We start from the raw sequence: 18,090 nt of genomic DNA on the forward strand, positions 1-18,090 counted from the left end.
ACTTTCCTCGTGGAATGGGCTTTTACAGATTTAGGGTGCGGCAGTCCAGCCGCAGAATGTGCAAGTTGAATCGTGCTACAGATCCAGCGAGCAATAGTCTGCTTAGAAGCAGGATCACCCAGCTTGTTGGGTGCATACAGGATAAATAGCGAGTCAGTTTTCCTGACTTCAGCCGTCCTGGAAACATATACTTTTCAGGGCCCTGACTACGTCCAGTAACTTGGAATCCTCCAAGTCCCAAGTAGCCGCAGGCACCACAATAGGTCGGTTCACATGAAAAACTGAAACCACCTTAGGAAGGAATTGGGAACGAGTCCTCAATTCCGCCTTATCCATATAAAAAATCAGATAAGGGCTTTTGCATGACAAAGCCGCCAATTCTGATACACGCCTGGCCGACGCCAAGGCTCACAGCTTGACCACTCTTCACGTGAGGTATTTCTAGCTCCACGGATTTAAGTGGCTCAACCCAATGCGACTTCAGGAAATCCAACACTACGTTGAGATCCCACGGTGCCACTGGAGGCACAAACGGGGGCTGACTATGCAGCACTCCCTTAACAAAAGTCTGAACTTCAGGCAGTGAAGCCAGTTCTATTTTGGAAGAAAATCGATAGAGCCGAAATCTGGACCTTAATGGAACCCAATTTTAGGCCCATAGTCACCTCTGACTTGTAGGAAGTGCAGAAATCGACCTAGCTGAAATTCCTCCTTTGGGGCCTTACTGGCCTCACAGCACGCAACATATTTCCGCCATATGCGGTGATAATGGTTTGCGTTCACTTCTTTTCTAGCTTTAAATAGCGTAGGGATAACTTCCTCCGGAATGCCCTTTTCAGGATCCGGCGTTCAACCGCCATGCCGTCAAACGCAGCCGCGGTACGTCTTGGAACAGACAGGCCCCCTGCTGCAGCAGGTCCTGTCTGAGCGGCAGAGGCCATGGGTCCTCTGAGATCATTTCTTGGAGTTCTGGGTACCAAGCTCTTCTTGGCCAACCCGGAACAATGAGTATAGTTCTTACTCCTCTCCTTCTTATTATTCTCATTACCCTGGGTATGAGAGGCAGAGAAGGGAACACATACACCGACTGGTACACCCACAGTGTTACCAGAGCGTCACAGCTATCGCCTGAGGGTCCCTTGACCTGGCGCAATATCTTTGTAGCTTTTTGTTGAGGCGGGACGCCATCATGTCCACCTGTGGCCTTTCCCAACGGTGTACAATCATTTGGAAGACTTCTGGATGAAGTCCCCACTCTCCCGGGTGGAGGTCGTGTCTTCTGAGAAAGTCTGCTTCTCAGTTGTCCACTCCGGGAATGAACACTGCTGACAGTGCTAACACCCATCGGAGAATCCTTGTGGCTTCTGCCATCGCCATCCTGCTTCTTGTGCCGCCCTGTCGGTTTACATGAGCGACCGCCGTGATGTTGTCTGACTGGATCAGCACCGGCCGGTGTTGAAGCAGGGGTCTAGCCTAACTTAGGGCATTGTAAATGGCCCATAGTTCCAGAACATTTATGTGTAGGGAAGTCTCCTGACTTTTCCATAGGCCTTGGAAGTTTCTTCCCTGTGTGACTGCCCCCCAGCCTTGAAGGCTGGCATCCGTGGTCACCAGGACCCAGTCCTGTATGCCGAATCTGCGGCCCCCTAGAAGATGAGCCCTCTGCAGTCACCACCACAGCGACACCCTGGCCCTTGGAGACAGGGTTATCCGCCGATGCATCTGAAGATGCGACCCGGACCACTTGTCCTACAGATCCCACTGGAAGATCCTTGCATGGGACCTGGCGAATGGAATTTCTTCGTAAGAAGCTACCATCTTTCCCAAGGCTCGCGTGCATTGCTGCACCGACACCTGTATTTGTATTAGGAGGTCTCTGTCTAGAGACGCCAACTCCTTGGACTTCTCCGGGAGAAACCCTTTTTTTCCTGTTCTGTGTCCAGAACCATACCCAGGAACAGTAGACGCGTCGTAGGAACCAGCTGCGACTTTGGAATATTCAGAATCCAGCCGTGCTGTTGTAGCACTTCCTGAGATAGTGCTACTCCGACGAACAACTGCTCCCTGGACCTCGCCTTTATAAGGAGATCGTCCAAGTACGGGATAAGTACTTCGGCCATTACCTTGGTAAATACCCTCGGTGCCGGGGATAGACCAACGGCAGCGTCTGGAATTGGTAATGACAATCCTGTACCACAATTTTGAGGTACACCTGGTGAAGAGGGTAAATAGGGACATGCAGGTAAGCATCCTTGCTGTCCAGCGATACCATGAAATTCTCCAGGCTTGCAATAATCGCCCTGAGCGATTCCATTTTGAACTTGAACCTTCATATATAAGTGTTCAAGGATTTCAATTTTAGAATGGGTCTCACCAAACCGTCTGGTTTCGGTACCACAAACATTTTGGAATAGTAACCCCGGCCTTGTTGAAGGAGGGTTACCTTGATTTCACCTGCTGGAAGTACAGCTTGTGAATTACCGCCAGTACTACCTCCCTTTCTCCGAGGGCAGCAGGCAAGGCTGATGTGAGGTAACGGCTAGGGGGAGTCGCCTCGAACTCCAGCTTGTATCCCCGTGATACTACTTGCAGAACCTAGGGATCCACCTGTGGGCAAGCCCACTGGTCCTTGAAGTTCCCGAGACGCGCCCCCACCGCACCTGTCTCCACCTGTGGAGCCCCAGCGTCATGCGGTGGACTCAAAGGAAGCGGGGGAAGATTTTTGATCTTGGGAATTGGCTGTCTGGCGCAGCTTTTTCCTTCTTCCCTTGTCTCTGTGCAGAAAGGAAGCGCCTTTGACCCGCTTGCTTTTCTGAAGCCGAAAGGACTGTACCTGAAAAAACGGTGCTTTCTTAGGCTGTGAGGAAACCTGAGGTAAAAAAAATTTCTTCCCAGCTGTTGCTGTGGATACGAGGTCCCAGAGACCATCCCCAAACAATTCCTCACCCTTATAAGGCAGAATCTCCATGTGCCTTTTAAGGCAGCATCACCTGTCCACTGCCGGGTCTCTAATACCCTCCTGGCAGAATGGACATTGCATTAATTCTGGATGCCAGCCGGCAAATATCCCTCTGTGCATCCTTCATATAAGACGACGTCTTTAATATGCTCTATGTTAGCAAAATATTATCCCTGTCTAGGGTATTAATATTATCTGACAGGGTATCAGCACTATTTATGCTGAGGCAATTTTAGGTCTCAGTATAGTACCTGAGTGTGTATATACAGACTTCAGGATAGCCTCCTGCTTTTTATCAGCAGGCTCCTTCAAGGTGGCCGTATCCTAAGACGGCAGTGCCACCTTTTTTGACAAACGTGTGAGCGCCTTATCCACCCTAGGGGATATCTCCCAACGTGACCTATCCTCTGGCGGGAAAGGGTACGCCATCAGTAACTTATTAGAAATCACCAGTTTCTTATCGGGGGAACCCACGCTTCTTTACACACTTCATTCACTCATCTGATGGGGGAACAAAACACAGGCTGCTTTTTCTCCCCAAAAATAAAACCCCTTTTATGTGGTACTTGGGTTCATGTCAGAAATGCGTAACACATTTATCATTGCCGAGATCATGCAACGGATGTTTCTAGTGGATTGTGTATATATATATCTCAACCTCGTCGACACTGGAGTCAGACTCCGTGTCGACATCTGTGTCTGCCATCTGAGGTAACGGGCGTTTTTTTGAGCCCCCGATGGCCTTTGAGACGCCTGGGCAGGCGCGGGCTGAGAAGCCGGCTGTCCCACAGCTGTTACGTCATCCAGCCTTTTATGTAAGGAGTTGACATTGTCGGTTAATACCTTCCACCTATCCATCCACTCTGGTGTCGGCCCCACAGGGGACGACATCCCATTTATCGGCCTCTGCTCCGCCTCCACGTAACCTTCCTCATCCAACATGTCGACACAGCCGTACCGACACACCGCACACACACAGGGAATGCTCTGACTGAGGACAGGACCCCACAAAGCCCTTTGGGGAGACAGAGAGAGAGTATGCCAGCACACACCAGAGCGCTATATAATGCAGGGATTAACACTATAACTGAGTGATTTTTCCCCAATAGCTGCTTGTATACATATATTGCGCCTAAATTTAGTGCCCCCCCTCTCTTTTTAACCCTTTGAGCCTGAAAACTACAGGGGAGAGCCTGGGGAGCTATCTTCCAGCTGCACTGTGAAGATAAAATGGCGCCAGTGTGCTGAGGGAGATAGCCCCGCCCCTTTTTCGGCGGACTTCTCCCGCTTTTTCTGGAATACTGGCAGGGGTATTTTTACATCTATATAGCCTCTAGGACTATATATGATGTAGATTTGCCAGCCAAGGTGTCTTATATTGCCCTCAGGGCGCCCCCCCCCAGCGCCCTGCACCCATCAGTGACCGGAGTGTGAGGTGTACATGAGGAGCAATGGCGCACAGCTGCAGTGCTGTGCGCTACCTTGGTGAAGACCGAAGTCTTCTGCCGCCGATTTTCCGGACCTCTTCACTCTTCTGGCTCTGTAAGGGGGACGGCGGCGCGGCTCCGGGAACGAACACCAAGGTCGGGTCCTGCGGTCGATCCCTCTGGAGCTAATGGTGTCCAGTAGCCTAAGAAGCCCAAACTACCACCTGTTAGGTAGGTTCGCTTCTTCTCCCCTTAGTCCCTCGCTGCAGTGAGTCTGTTGCCAGCAGATCTCACTGAAAATAAAAAACCTAAATATACTTTCTTTCTAGGAGCTCAGGAGAGCCCCTAGTGTGCATCCAGCTCAGCCGGGCACAAGATTCTAACTGAGGTCTGGAGGAGGGTCATAGTGGGAGGAGCCAGTGCACACCAGGTAGTCCTAAAGCTTTCTTTAGTTGTGCCCAGTCTCCTGCGGAGCCGCTATTCCCCATGGTCCTTACGGAGTCCCCAGCATCCACTTAGGACGTTAGAGAAATATAAATTATGATCAGGTATAATCATTCTCTGGACCAGGATGCAGTCAGAATCCCGGCACGATGGAAGCCGGCGGTCAGGTGACCGGCCCCGGAATCCCGACACCACACAGAATCCCAACCGAATGCAACCCAATGGCGGGTATTGGGGTGAGGGTTAGGTTAGGCACCACAGGGTGGGATAGCTTTATTCCCTATCCCCTGTGTCCTTAGCCCTAGCCGCCACCCCCTGTGATTAGCCGTAGCGGACACCCCGTGTTCATAGCCCGAGCCACCACCCCAGGCGGGTTTGTGTAGGGGGGAGGGGTAAATTAATTAACCCGTCCGCTGTCAGCATTCTAAAAATTGGGATGCCGCAGTCGGTCCCGTTACCGCAAGGATCTCAGCCGCCAGCATTTATTATAATACAATTATTATAAACTATATACACATAACAAAATACATAGTTTTCAGATGAATACTGTAAGTACATTCATAAGGGCTAAGCAGAGACAAAAAAAAAAAAAGCATAACAAAGTCTATATATAGTATATATGTCAGGCGTGAAAGTAATATATACATACTATTTATCCAAAAAACGCTACACAGGACACCCCCTGAGGTTAGGAGAAATAAAAAAAATCTCATACACAACAGAGAAAAGGGTTCTTTACATTAGGAGCAGTAAAGATTTGGAATTCTCTGCCAGAAAAGGTAGTAATGGTGGACTCAATCAATAAGTTTAAAAATGGACTAGATAAATTCCTAATTGAAAGAAATGTCCAAGGATACAACATTTAAAATGGTATAAAATTTCATAATACAGGTTGAACTCGATGGACATTTGTCATTTTTCAACTATGTAACTATGTATATCATAAAGCACTTACCCCTCTCCAAGTTTTTCTAGGACATCAAAAACTTCTTCTGGCTGTTTATTCAAACTTTCTTCACTTAACTTTTTTAATTGCCTTTGTAAATAATAAAATTAAAAAAAAGTTTTGTTAAATAATGTAAAAAAAAACGTAATTTTACTATAGCTCCTTCCTCCTTCCAATATTTTAGCATCCACCTATTTTCCAAGGTGCAAGAGGGGCATGAGAGCAGGACTTGGCTATGGTACAAGGGAAGTGTCCATGTCACACTAAGGATGCCTTAAACTACTGTATGAAGCACTGCACCACCTCCTGCCCACTTTCTTTGTGTACCCCTTCAATGCAGTGCGCATCTGTTCTGGAATCGCATCCTGATCCCGGAAGCGGCATAACCCTCTTCTTAAATTTGGGAGACATGAGTAATAGGTGGCATTGCTCATGGCAACCAGACTGACTAATTGTTTTAATACAGTTTAGAAAATGAAGCAAATATGAAAATGGCTGGTATAACCACCACCACTTGTACTTTGCACCAGTTTTAGAAATGTCTCTCATTATATTAAGCAATATACACACAGGATACAGCAGCACACAAAGTTATCCAGTTTTATGAAACACGCTTCACTTAACCTTTTGCAGAAAGGGCAGACATGTAACGTTTCAAGACTGTGGGGTCTATTTACTAAGCCTTAGGTGGAGCTAAAGTGGCCAGAGATAAAGTAGCAGCCAATCACCTCCTAACTGTCATTTTTCAAACCCAGCCTGTGACATGGCAGTTAGGAGCTGATTGGCTGATACTTTATCGTCTGCCACTTTATCTCCATCCAAGGCTTAGTAAATAGACTCCTATATAATATCATACTAATTACTAGTCCATCAAAATTACAGAACAACATAACGGTAATGTCAGCGCTTGAACGGAGCAACACTTGAATTGCTCTGTCGGGCGCCATCTAGTGGCCTCTGGAGCGCAAAACTCTTGAATTCCCCCCATAGAGGTGAAGAGCAGCGTTAGCCTTTTATTATATAGGATATCAATCATAACAACTTTCATTAGACATTTCCACCAATCACAATGCTAATATTATACCATGTGGTCATTATGCCACTATTCAACCTTAACCCGCCCTTTGTCAGCAAAAATAGTTTGCCGTCAAGCTCCTTCTTAGATCTCTCAATGTACTTCATTAGGTATACACCAATGAACTAAACTTTGCCATAGTAAAACACTGAAAATACAGTACATGTAATAAATATTTTACCTTATTTACAATATTTAGTTGGATTTTCTCTATATATATTGAGACTGTTCAATATATATCCAAAAAGATATAAAAACTATGAGGCATGTTATAGAACAATAAAAAGTATTATACAAGAAATACAATATAATAAAAAAAATAAGATTTTACTTACCGATAAATCTATTTCTCGTAGTCCGTAGTGGATGCTGGGACTCCGTAAGGACCATGGGGAATAGCGGCTCCGCAGGAGACAGGGCACAAGAATAAAAGCTTTAGGATCAGGTGGTGTGCACTGGCTCCTCCCCCTATGACCCTCCTCCAAGCCTCAGTTAGGATACTGTGCCCGGACGAGCGTACATAATAAAGAAGGATATTGAATCCCGGGTAAGACTCATACCAGCCACACCAATCACACCGTACAACTTGTGATCTGAACCCAGTTAACAGTATGATAACAACGAAGGAGCCTCTGAAAAGATGGCTCACAACAACAATAACCCGATTTAGTTAACAATAACTATGTACAAGTATTGCAGACAATCCGCACTTGGGATGGGCGCCCAGCATCCACTACGGACTACGAGAAATAGATTTATCGGTAAGTAAAATCTTATTTTCTCTGACGTCCTAGTGGATGCTGGGACTCCGTAAGGACCATGGGGATTATACCAAAGCTCCCAAACGGGCGGGAGAGTGCGGATGACTCTGCAGCACCGAATGAGAGAACTCCAGGTCCTCCTCAGCCAGGGTATCAAATTTGTAGAATTTAGCAAACGTGTTTGCCCCTGACCAAGTAGCTGCTCGGCAAAGTTGTAAAGCCGAGACCCCTCGGGCAGCCGCCCAAGATGAGCCCACTTTCCTTGTGGAATGGGCTTTTACAGATTTTGGCTGTGGCAGGCCTGCCACAGAATGTGCAAGCTGAATTGTACTACAAATCCAACGAGCAATAGTCTGCTTAGAAGCAGGAGCACCCAGCTTGTTGGGTGCATACAGGATAAACAGCGAGTCAGACTTTCTGACTCCAGCCGTCCTGGAAACATATATTTTCAGGGCCCTGACAACGTCAAGTAACTTGGAGTCCTCCAAGTCCCTAGTAGCCGCAGGCACCACAATAGGTTGGTTCATGTGAAAAGCAGAAACCACCTTAGGGAGAAATTGAGGACGAGTCCTCAATTCTGCCCTGTCAGAATGAAAAATTAAGTAAGGGCTTTTATATGATAAAGCCGCCAATTCTGACACACGCCTGGCTGAAGCCAGGGCTAACAGCATCGTCACCTTCCATGTGAGATATTTTAAGTCCACAGTGGTGAGTGGTTCAAACCAATGTGACTTAAGGAACCTCAAAACAACATTGAGATCCCAAGGTGCCACTGGAGGCACAAAAGGAGGTTGTATATGCAGTACCCCTTTTACAAATGTCTGAACTTCAGGTACTGAAGCCAGTTCTTTTTGGAAGAAAATCGACAGGGCCGAAATTTGAACCTTAATGGACCCTAATTTTAGGCCCATAGACAGTCCTGTTTGCAGGAAATGGAGGAAACGACCCAGTTGAAATTCCTCTGTAGGGGCCTTCTTGGCCTCACACCACGCAACATATTTTCGCCAAATGCGGTGATAATGTTTTGCGGTTACATCCTTCCTGGCTTTGACCAGGGTAGGGATGACTTCATCTGGAATGCCTTTTTCCTTCAGGATCCGGCGTTCAACCGCCATGCCGTCAAACGCAGCCGCGGTAAGTCTTGGAACAGACAAGGCCCCTGCTGGAGCAGGTCCTTTCTTAGAGGTAGAGGCCACGGGTCTTCCGTGAGCATCTCTTGAAGTTCCGGGTACCAAGTCCTTCTTGGCCAATCCGGAACCACGAGTATCGTTCTTACTCCTCTCCTTCTTATGATTCTCAGTACTTTTGGTATGAGAGGCAGAGGAGGGAACACATACACTGACTGGTACACCCACGGTGTCACCAGAGCGTCCACCGCTATTGCCTGAGGGTCCCTTGACCTGGCGCAATATCTGTCTAGTTTTTTGTTTAGACGTGACGCCATCATGTCCACCTTTGGTTTTTCCCAACGGTTTACAATCAGGTGGAAGACTTCTGGGTGAAGTCCCCACTCTCCCGGGTGAAGGTCGTGTCTGCTGAGGAAGTCTGCTTCCCAGTTGTCCACTCCCGGAATGAACACTGCTGACAGAGCTATCACATGATTTTCCGCCCAGCGAAGAATCCTTGCAGCTTCTGCCATTGCCCTCCTGCTTCTCGTGCCGCCCTGTCTGTTTACGTGGGCGACTGACGTGATGTTGTCCGATTGGATCAATACCGCCTGACCCTGAAGCAGGGGTTTCGCTTGACTTAGGGCATTGTAAATGGCCCTTAGTTCCAGAATGTTTATATGAAGAGATGTTTCCATGCTTGACCACAAGCCCTGGAAATTTTTTCCCTGTGTGACTGCCCCCCAGCCTCTCAGGCTGGCGTCCGTGGTCACCAGGACCCAATCCTGAATGCCAAATCTGCGGCCCTCTAGTAGATGAGCACTCTGCAGCCACCACAGAAGAGACACCCTTGTCCTTGTCGACAGGGTTATCCGCTGATGCATCTGAAGATGCGATCCGGACCATTTGTCCAGTAGATCCCACTGAAACGTTCTTGCATGGAATCTTCCGAATGGAATTGCTTCGTAAGAAGCCACCATTTTTCCCAGGACCCTCGTGCACTGATGCACTGACACCTGGCCTGGTTTTAGGAGGTTCCTGACTAGCTCGGATAACTCCCTGGCCTTCTCCTCCGGGAGAAACACCTTTTTCTGGACTGTGTCCAGAATCATTCCTAGGAACAGTAGACGTGTCGTTGGAATCAGCTGCGATTTTGGAATATTTAGGATCCACCCGTGCTGACGTAACACTACCTGAGATAGTGCTACTCCGACTTCTAACTGTTCCCTGGACCTTGCCCTTATCAGGAGATCGTCCAAGTAAGGGATAATTAAGATGCCTTTTCTTCGAAGAAGAATCATCATTTCGGCCATTACCTTGGTAAAGACCCGAGGTGCCGTGGACAACCCAAACGGCAGCGTCTGAAACTGATAATGACAGTTTTGTACTACAAACCTGAGGTACCCTTGGTGAGATGGGTAGATTGGGACGTGGAGATAAGCATCCTTGATGTCCAGAGACACCAAATAGTCCCCTTCTTCCAGGTTTGCTATCACCGCTCTGAGTGATTCCATCTTGAATTTGAACCTCTTTATGTAAGTGTTCAGGGATTTCAGATTTAAAATTGGTCTCACCGAGCCGTCCGGCTTCGGTACCACAAACAGCGTGGAATAATACCCCTTTCCCTGTTGTAGGAGGGGTACCTTGATTATCACCTGCTGGGAATACAGCTTGTGAATGGCTTCCAAAACTGCCTCCCTGTCGGAGGGAGACTTTGGTAGAGCAGACTTCAGGAACCGGCGAGGGGGAAACGCCTCGAATTCCAGTTTGTACCCCTGCGATACCACCTGTAGAATCCAGGGGTCCACTTGCGAGTGAGCCCACTGCGCGTTGAAATTCTTGAGACGGGCCCCCACCATGTCTGAGTCTGCTTGTAAAGCCCCAGCGTCATGCTGAAGACTTGGCAGAAGCAGGGGAGGGCTTCTGCTCCTGGGAAGCGGCTGCATGGTGCAGTCTTTTTCCCCTTCCTCTGCCCCGGGGCAGGAAGGAATGGCCTTTAGCTCGCTTGTACTTATGGGAACGAAAGGACTGAGTTTGAAAAGACGGTGTCTTTTTCTGCTGATGTGAAGTGACCTGGGGTAAAAAGGTGGATTTTCCAGCCGTTGCCGTGGCCACCAGGTCCGATAGACCAGCCCCAAATAACTCCTCCCCTTTATACGGCAATACTTCCATATGTCGTTTGGAATCCGCATCGCCTGACCACTGTCGCGTCCATAACGCTCTTCTGGCAGAAATGGACATAGCACTTACTCTTGATGCCAGGGTGCAAATATCCCTCTGTGCATCACGCATATATAGTAATGCATCCTTCAAATGCTCTATAGTTAAACAGTATATTGTCCCTATCCAGGGTATCAATATTTTCAGTCAGGGAATCCGACCACGCGACGCCAGCACTGCACATCCAGGCTGAAGCGATTGCTGGTCACAGTATAACACCAGTATGTGTGTATATACTTTTAAGAATATTTTCCAGCCTTCTATCTGCTGGTTCTTTGAGGGTGGCCGTATCAGGGGACGGTAACGCTACTTGTTTAGATAAACGTGTGAGCGCCTTATCTACCCTAGGGGGTGTTTCCCAACGTGTCCTAACCTCTAACGGGAAAGGATATAGTGCCAATAATTTTTTAGAAATTAGCAGTTTTTTGTCGGGGGAAACCCACGCTTTATCACACACCTCACTTAACTCATCTGACTCAGGGAAAACTATTGGTAGTTTTTTCACACCCCACATAATACCCTTCTTTGTGGTACTTGTAGTGTCAGAAATGTTCAACGTGATCATGTAACGTGTGGCCCTACTGGACATTACGTTTGTCTCCTCACCGTCGACACTAGACTCAGTATCTGTGTCTGGGTCTGTGTCGACCCACTGAGGTAACGGGCGTTTTAGGGCCCCTGACGGTGTCTGAGACGCCTGGACAGGCACTAATTGATTTGCCGGCTGTTTCATGTCATCAACCGTTCTTTGCAAAGTGCTGACATTATCACTTAATTCTTTAAATACGATCATCCAGTCAGGTGTCGACTCCCTAGGAGGTGACATCACTAACCCAGGCAATTGCTCCGCCTCCACATCATTTTCCTCCTCATACATGTCGACACACACGTACCGACACACAGCACACACACCGGGAATGCTCTGATAGAGGACAGGACCCCACAAGCCCTTTGGAGAGACAGAGGGAGAGTCTGCCAGCACACACCAAGCGCTATATATATATACAGGGATAACCTTATATAAGTGTTATTCCCTTATAGCTGCTGTTTATATAGTTTTTAGCTGCCAATAGTGCCCCCCCTTCTCTTTTTTACCCTGATTCAGTAGCAAGTCTGCAGGGGAGAGTCAGGGAGCCATCCTTCCAGCGGAGCTGTGAGGGAAAATGGCGCTTGTGTGCTGAGGAGATAGGCTCCGCCCCTTCACGACGTCCTTATCTCCCGCTTTTTCTGTAAAAAATGGCAGGGGTTAAAATACATCCATATAGCCCAAGAGCTATATGTGATGTATTCTTTAGCCAACCTAAGGTATTATCTGTTATATTGCGTCTCAGGGCGCTCCCCCCCAGCGCCCTGCACCCTCAGTGACCGGAGTGTGAAGTGTGCTGAGAGCAATGGCGCACAGCTGCGGTGCTGTGCGCTACCTTAGTCTGAAGACAGGATCGTCTTCTGCCGCCGATTTCACCGGACCTCTTCGCTCTTCTGGCTCTGTAAGGGGGCCGGCGGCGCGGCTCCGGGACCCATCCAGGCTGAACCTGTGATCGTCCCTCTGGAGCTAATGTCCAGTAGCCTAAGAAACCCGATCCACTCTGCACGCAGGTGAGTCCGTTTCTTCTCCCCTTAGTCCCACGATGCAGTGAGCCTGTTGCCAGCAGGACTCACAGAAAATAAAAAACCTAAAATATACTTTTATTCTAAGCAGCTCAGGAGAGCCACCTAGCCTGCACCCTTCTCGTTCGGGCACAAAAATCTAACTGAGGCTTGGAGGAGGGTCATAGGGGGAGGAGCCAGTGCACACCACCTGATCCTAAAGCTTTTATTCTTGTGCCCTGTCTCCTGCGGAGCCGCTATTCCCCATGGTCCTTACGGAGTCCCAGCATCCACTAGGACGTCAGAGAAAGAAATGTTCATGAATTCAAGTCATGCAAACAGCAAAGGAGGATGTAAATGTGAATAGTAGGGTAATTTAATGATAGACTGTTGTTCCTCTACATAACAAACAAAAGCAGAACCAAATTACAGTTGCCCAATTATGTCTTGCACAATCTCAGGCTGCAGTTACACTAATATGAAAGCATCCACATAGACCATCAAACAATTCTACTATTGTGTCAGTAAAATACAGAGACTGACTTACTGATCTCTAATTATGACAACACATCCTGTATTTACGCCTACAAAACATCCCTTTCATTATCATAGGACAGCAAACTGCAATTCACAGCATTGTTACCTATAATCAGGCATACATTTCAAACAGATCCAAGTATTCCTTTAAGGAAAATGATACTTCTAGCTTGGTTAATAAACCAATTAACAGGAAAAATCACAATTAAATGCTGAAAATAAAATTAACATGTAGCAATGCATTGTGGATGTTGATTTAGATGGCAGAGTGATCTAGCACAGAACGCTCGGCACGCATCTCTCCTCCCGTGATGTGTGCTGAGCGGGGGGACAGAGGCTCAACTAGATTGTGCTTGCATGCAGGCCAATCTAGAGTCACCGGTAGCGACGAACGGACCACACATCGCTATCGCTATGGGGCATACACACGTAGAGATGTGTGCTTCATTTCTAAGCAATCTAGTCATATTGCTTAGAATTTAAGCACAAATCGCTATGCGTGTACCCCCCTTTACTCCCTTCATCAAATTTACTTCAGTGAAACATTACACAGTTTAAAATAGATTCAGAACTCATAAACCAGCTCCTCGGATTTAGGGGGTCATTCCGAGTTGATCGCTCGCTAGCAGTTTTTAGCAGCCGTGCAAACGCTAAGCCGCCGCCGCCCTCTGGGAGTGTATCTTAGCTTAGCAGAAGTGCGAACGAAAGGCTCGCAGAGCGGCTACAAAAAAATATTGTGAAGTTTCTGAGTAGCTTCAGACTTACTCAGCGCTTGCGATCACTTCAGACCATTCAGTTCCGGATTTGACGTCAAAAACACGCCCTGCGTTCGGCCAGCCACGCCTGCGTTTTTCCTGGCACGCCTGCGTTTTTTCGAACACTCCCTGAAAACGGTCAGTTGACACCCAGAAACGCCCACTTCATGTCAATCACTCTGCAGTCAGCACTGCGACTGAAAAGCTTCGCTAGACCTTGTGTGAAAATACATTGGACGTTGTGAAAGTACGTCGCGCGTGCACACTGTACTGCATAAGTGCCGTTTTTTTCCTTAATTGCAGCACAGCGAACATTTTCAGCTAGCGATCAACTCGGAATGACCCCCTTACTCGGGTATTTCGGGTTTTGCTTATTGGCTATCCAAAACTGAACTCCTGAACATTGACTGTCCCTACGGTATACCTATCTGTATGATTCTACTTGACCCCGACCTGCTTATCAGTTAGCTACTTGGCTGTTGCATAGCAAACCGAAGCCAAATTCCTAGTATACACAAGTATACCCGGCCAATTAAGCCGTTCTGATTCTGATTGAAGATCTTATGGCCATGTTGACATTTCATCAGTGGTGACATTCTTGATATGGTCACAGTCTATATTATATACCAATACTACTATCATATATGTGATACACTATGACGGTACCATTAGTTATCATTTTTGCTTGGATACAATGGTTACAAAATATCATTATTTTAGGATTATTATTATTATTATTTTTTAAGGAAAACGATACATAATTATGATGAGTACTGCAAATGGAAATAAAAATGATAAGAATCTGCCATGACAGGTATCTACTTTGTGTGTCTGCCAGCGATTCCAGTAGTTACACATATACAGTACTATTAACACCTACATATCCACAGAATACACCTCATTTTAAACTTACAATTTAGGAATGAATGCAACTCGTGGTGCAAAGCCGTCCTGATCGGGTTTGCGGACACGGCCACTATACACAGTACATGCTACTCTCACGTTCTGAACTATCAGATCAGCAAAGCGATAACAGCTATTCACTAAAAACTACTCATCAGAAGAGACGGCGCACAGCGTGCCTGTATACACAACACAAAGTAATTACTAAGAGGACGGACCGTAGCTATCATCATCATTATTATTATTATTACCTCCTTGGGTGGTTCCGTAGCTGCACAGTCTCCATCCCGGTGGCTGAGGGTCAGTGTGGGCAGATACGGGGCTGAGAGGTGTCCGGGGGATGCAGCCGCCCCCTCCCACTGCGCGCACTACATGTACCTGCTGCTGCTGCTGCTGCTGCGGGTCAGACCTGCTTGTGGCTGTGACACTTATCTGCCCCCCACCTTACAGACTGTAGAAAGACATGCAAGTGAACGGAAGTAGGAACAGGAAGCGAGTGTAACTGTATAATTACACACACTGCACAGTGCACAGAGCTATATAATAACTGAGTGATTGCGGAGAACACAGCAGCGCCGCAGCCTGAGCACAAGGAGGCGACTGCCAGCCTCGTACCCGCACATACAGGGAGCAGCAGCGGCTACAAGGAGTGCGGGGAGGAGGTGTCCCCCATGGGTCATACGGTCAGGCTTGGCTGGGCAACCTGTGGCTCAGCGACAGCTGGTGTGGAAGTACAAGCCCCAGCACGCCCTGCAAGCTGCACGAGTTAATTTGATGCACAAAAGCATGAGCCCGTAGGGCAAATGCCATTTGTTTGGACGCTTGCTGTCCTAGACAAATACAGTATATTACCGAGTGCAAAGTGGGGGTTTTTTGTAATGGTGGCGGGAACATTTTATCTGACTTCATGCGGTGGACTCGTAGTGCACATTGTAAGAGGCTTGGGGTCCCAGTTTCGTAGGATGCTTCAGAGTCTTTTTGGTCAGTCTTCTGAAGGGGATTCGGTGAAAATCGGACCGGATCACTGTCCGGAACGCCGGATCAGCTCCCTGCAGCGACCTCTGCCGCTGGGGCAGAACCGTCTTAACAGCAGTGTAGGCCCCTGGGCACAGAAATTCACTGGGGCCCCTACCCACCCATCAGCGGTAGGGGTGGAGGATGCTATCAGTGGCAGCTTTGATGTTCCGTGGGGGTATGGGGGTTCTATCTTTCACTCAGCATGTAGGACCTGGAGAAATTATTTCTGCTAATTACTCCTTTACTGCACAAATGGGGCAGGAAGGAGAACACTAAACTGTAGAAGGAGACATTGTGCTGAATGAAGGGGCCCTGGTACATGACTTCCAGGGTGGTAGGGGGTGTTTAATACACAAGGGAGGGGTGAATAGTGGAGTGGGCTTAATATTCATCATTTTCTGGGGTCAGGGCAGCGTGCTTTACTGCAGATATCTCCAGTTCCTAGAAATAGATTTCTTAGCTTTAATGGGATAAAAAAAACTAGAGAGTCCCACCTTTCAGAAGGTCCTGGGGACTTGGGGATCAGACTTCAGTAGCCAGAGCAATCCACCAACAAACATATAAAACTGCATATTAGGCTTGTGGAGCTGGAGCAGGGAGCAGCTGCTTGAAGGCTGATATCTCTGTTTCTGGGCATAGTAAAGACAAGTTGCCAGTGTCAACTGAAAGGAGAGAGTCCCAGCTTTTGAAGAATACCCTCAAAAAAACTCTAAGTCAGACAGAACCCGAGATATCTGGCTGGTAAAAACAATTAACAGGCTTGGATGGGGACCACTGCTTTGAAGTCAGATATCTCCGGTTCCCCAGGACCGATTTGAAAAAATCTGGTACCCCTGGAAAGAGGGGACCCTCAGCTATCAGCCTATGGCCCTATTACTCCTGGGGCCCTTGGGCAAGAGCCCATTGAGCCCATACGAAAAGACGGCCCTGCGCTGGGGAGCTGTGTAAGCGTGTCCGCGGACGGGCTGTCTGCTCTGCGGTGAGGGAGAGATGTCTACAGACTCCCTGCTTGAAGCTGCTGCTGCTCCCGCACTGCTAGGAGGCTGTCAGCCCTGCACAGTGGCGCTGTCTGTGCGCTGTTGTCACACAGGGTAACCCTGTGCAGGGCTGACAGCCTTCTACCTACCCCGCTGATACTACATTCGGGCAGAGGGAGGGGGGAGAACGGAGATAGCTGCTGGTGCCACAGCTCATCTATTTCAAACACTGGCTGCATAGGGAGGGGGATTTTTTTTTAATGCAGTAAAATATAAATAATTAATAATAAATGACCACTTGCACTCGGTTTTTGTTGGGAGGGTAGGGGGTGTGACCACGCCGCCATTGTAAAAAATATAATTAAAACTAGTATTTATGAGCAGCGCCGCACGCAGTGGTGCCGAGAGGCGGGTATTAATTACCACATCCCAGGCTGCTGGAGGGGCCCGACAGGGGAGTCCGTCCCCCCCTTCCCAAATATACTTAATCCTGGCGGTGCTGGGTGGCGCTATCTTCCCAGTGACAACATAGTGAAGATGGCCGCCGCACATTGAAAGCAAAGTCTTTGCTCTGTAATGCACATACGCCATGTTCCCACATGTCACTTGGAAGATGGCGCCGTTGGCCAAAGAGGAGGGACCCACTTCCGATCAAGCAACCTGGCCCCGTTGAATAAATTGCGCACGGCTAATACTTTAATCAATTATTTCTTTCAGGGGTGTAGACACAACCCCAATTTAGGCCACACCCCGTTACATTACTGGGACTCAGCATGGCTCTCCACGCCCCTGACCACACGCTCTATTGTGGGGTGGGGCGCCGTTATACCCATTCCGGTTGGTAGAATTGTGTGCAGAACACCCAAACAAACTTCGATGTTCAGGGTGCCGGAATAGGACCACCTTAGATATCAGTTCCAGGTGCCGGAATGGGGTGCAGACCATCTTAGATAGCTGTTCCGGGTGCCGGAACGGGGTGCAGACCACATTAGGTAGCTGTTCCAGGTGCCGGAATGGTGTGCAGAACACTCAGATAACCTTAGATAGTTGTTCCGGGTGCTGGAACGGGGTGCAGAACACCTAGACAACCTTATATAGCCATTTTGAGAGATGGAATGGAATGCAGGCCACCTTAGAAAGTCACTTCTAGTGCCGGAACAGGATGCAGACCACCTTAGATACCCGTTCCGGGTGCCGGAATGGTGTGCATAATAACCAAATAACCTTAGATAGTTGTTCCGGGTGCCGGAATAGGATGCAGACCACCTAAGATATCCGATCCGGGTTCCGGAACAGGGTGCAGACCACTTTAGACAACTGTTATGAGTGCCATAACAGGATGCAGACCACCTTAGATAACTGTTTCAGATGCCGAT

General features: G+C 48.1%; 1 protein-coding gene across 1 annotated transcript in view; it reads right to left on the bottom strand.

The window, feature by feature from the left end:
- STK4 (serine/threonine kinase 4) overlaps nt 1-15,432 on the bottom strand; it is a 145,129-nt gene extending 129,697 nt beyond the window's left edge. The window contains exons 1-2 of the mRNA XM_063959581.1: nt 14,972-15,432; nt 5,786-5,866 (exon numbers count right to left, since the gene is read on the bottom strand). Of these exons, the coding sequence (XP_063815651.1) occupies nt 5,786-5,866; nt 14,972-15,006 (116 nt within the window). The 5' untranslated portion in view covers nt 15,007-15,432. The remainder of the gene's footprint in view (nt 1-5,785; nt 5,867-14,971) is intronic.
- Nucleotides 15,433-18,090: the final 2,658 nt, after the last annotated feature.

This window comes from Pseudophryne corroboree, chromosome 3 (assembly GCF_028390025.1).
Source record: "Pseudophryne corroboree isolate aPseCor3 chromosome 3, aPseCor3.hap2, whole genome shotgun sequence".
Classification (NCBI taxonomy): Eukaryota; Metazoa; Chordata; class Amphibia; order Anura; family Myobatrachidae; genus Pseudophryne; species Pseudophryne corroboree.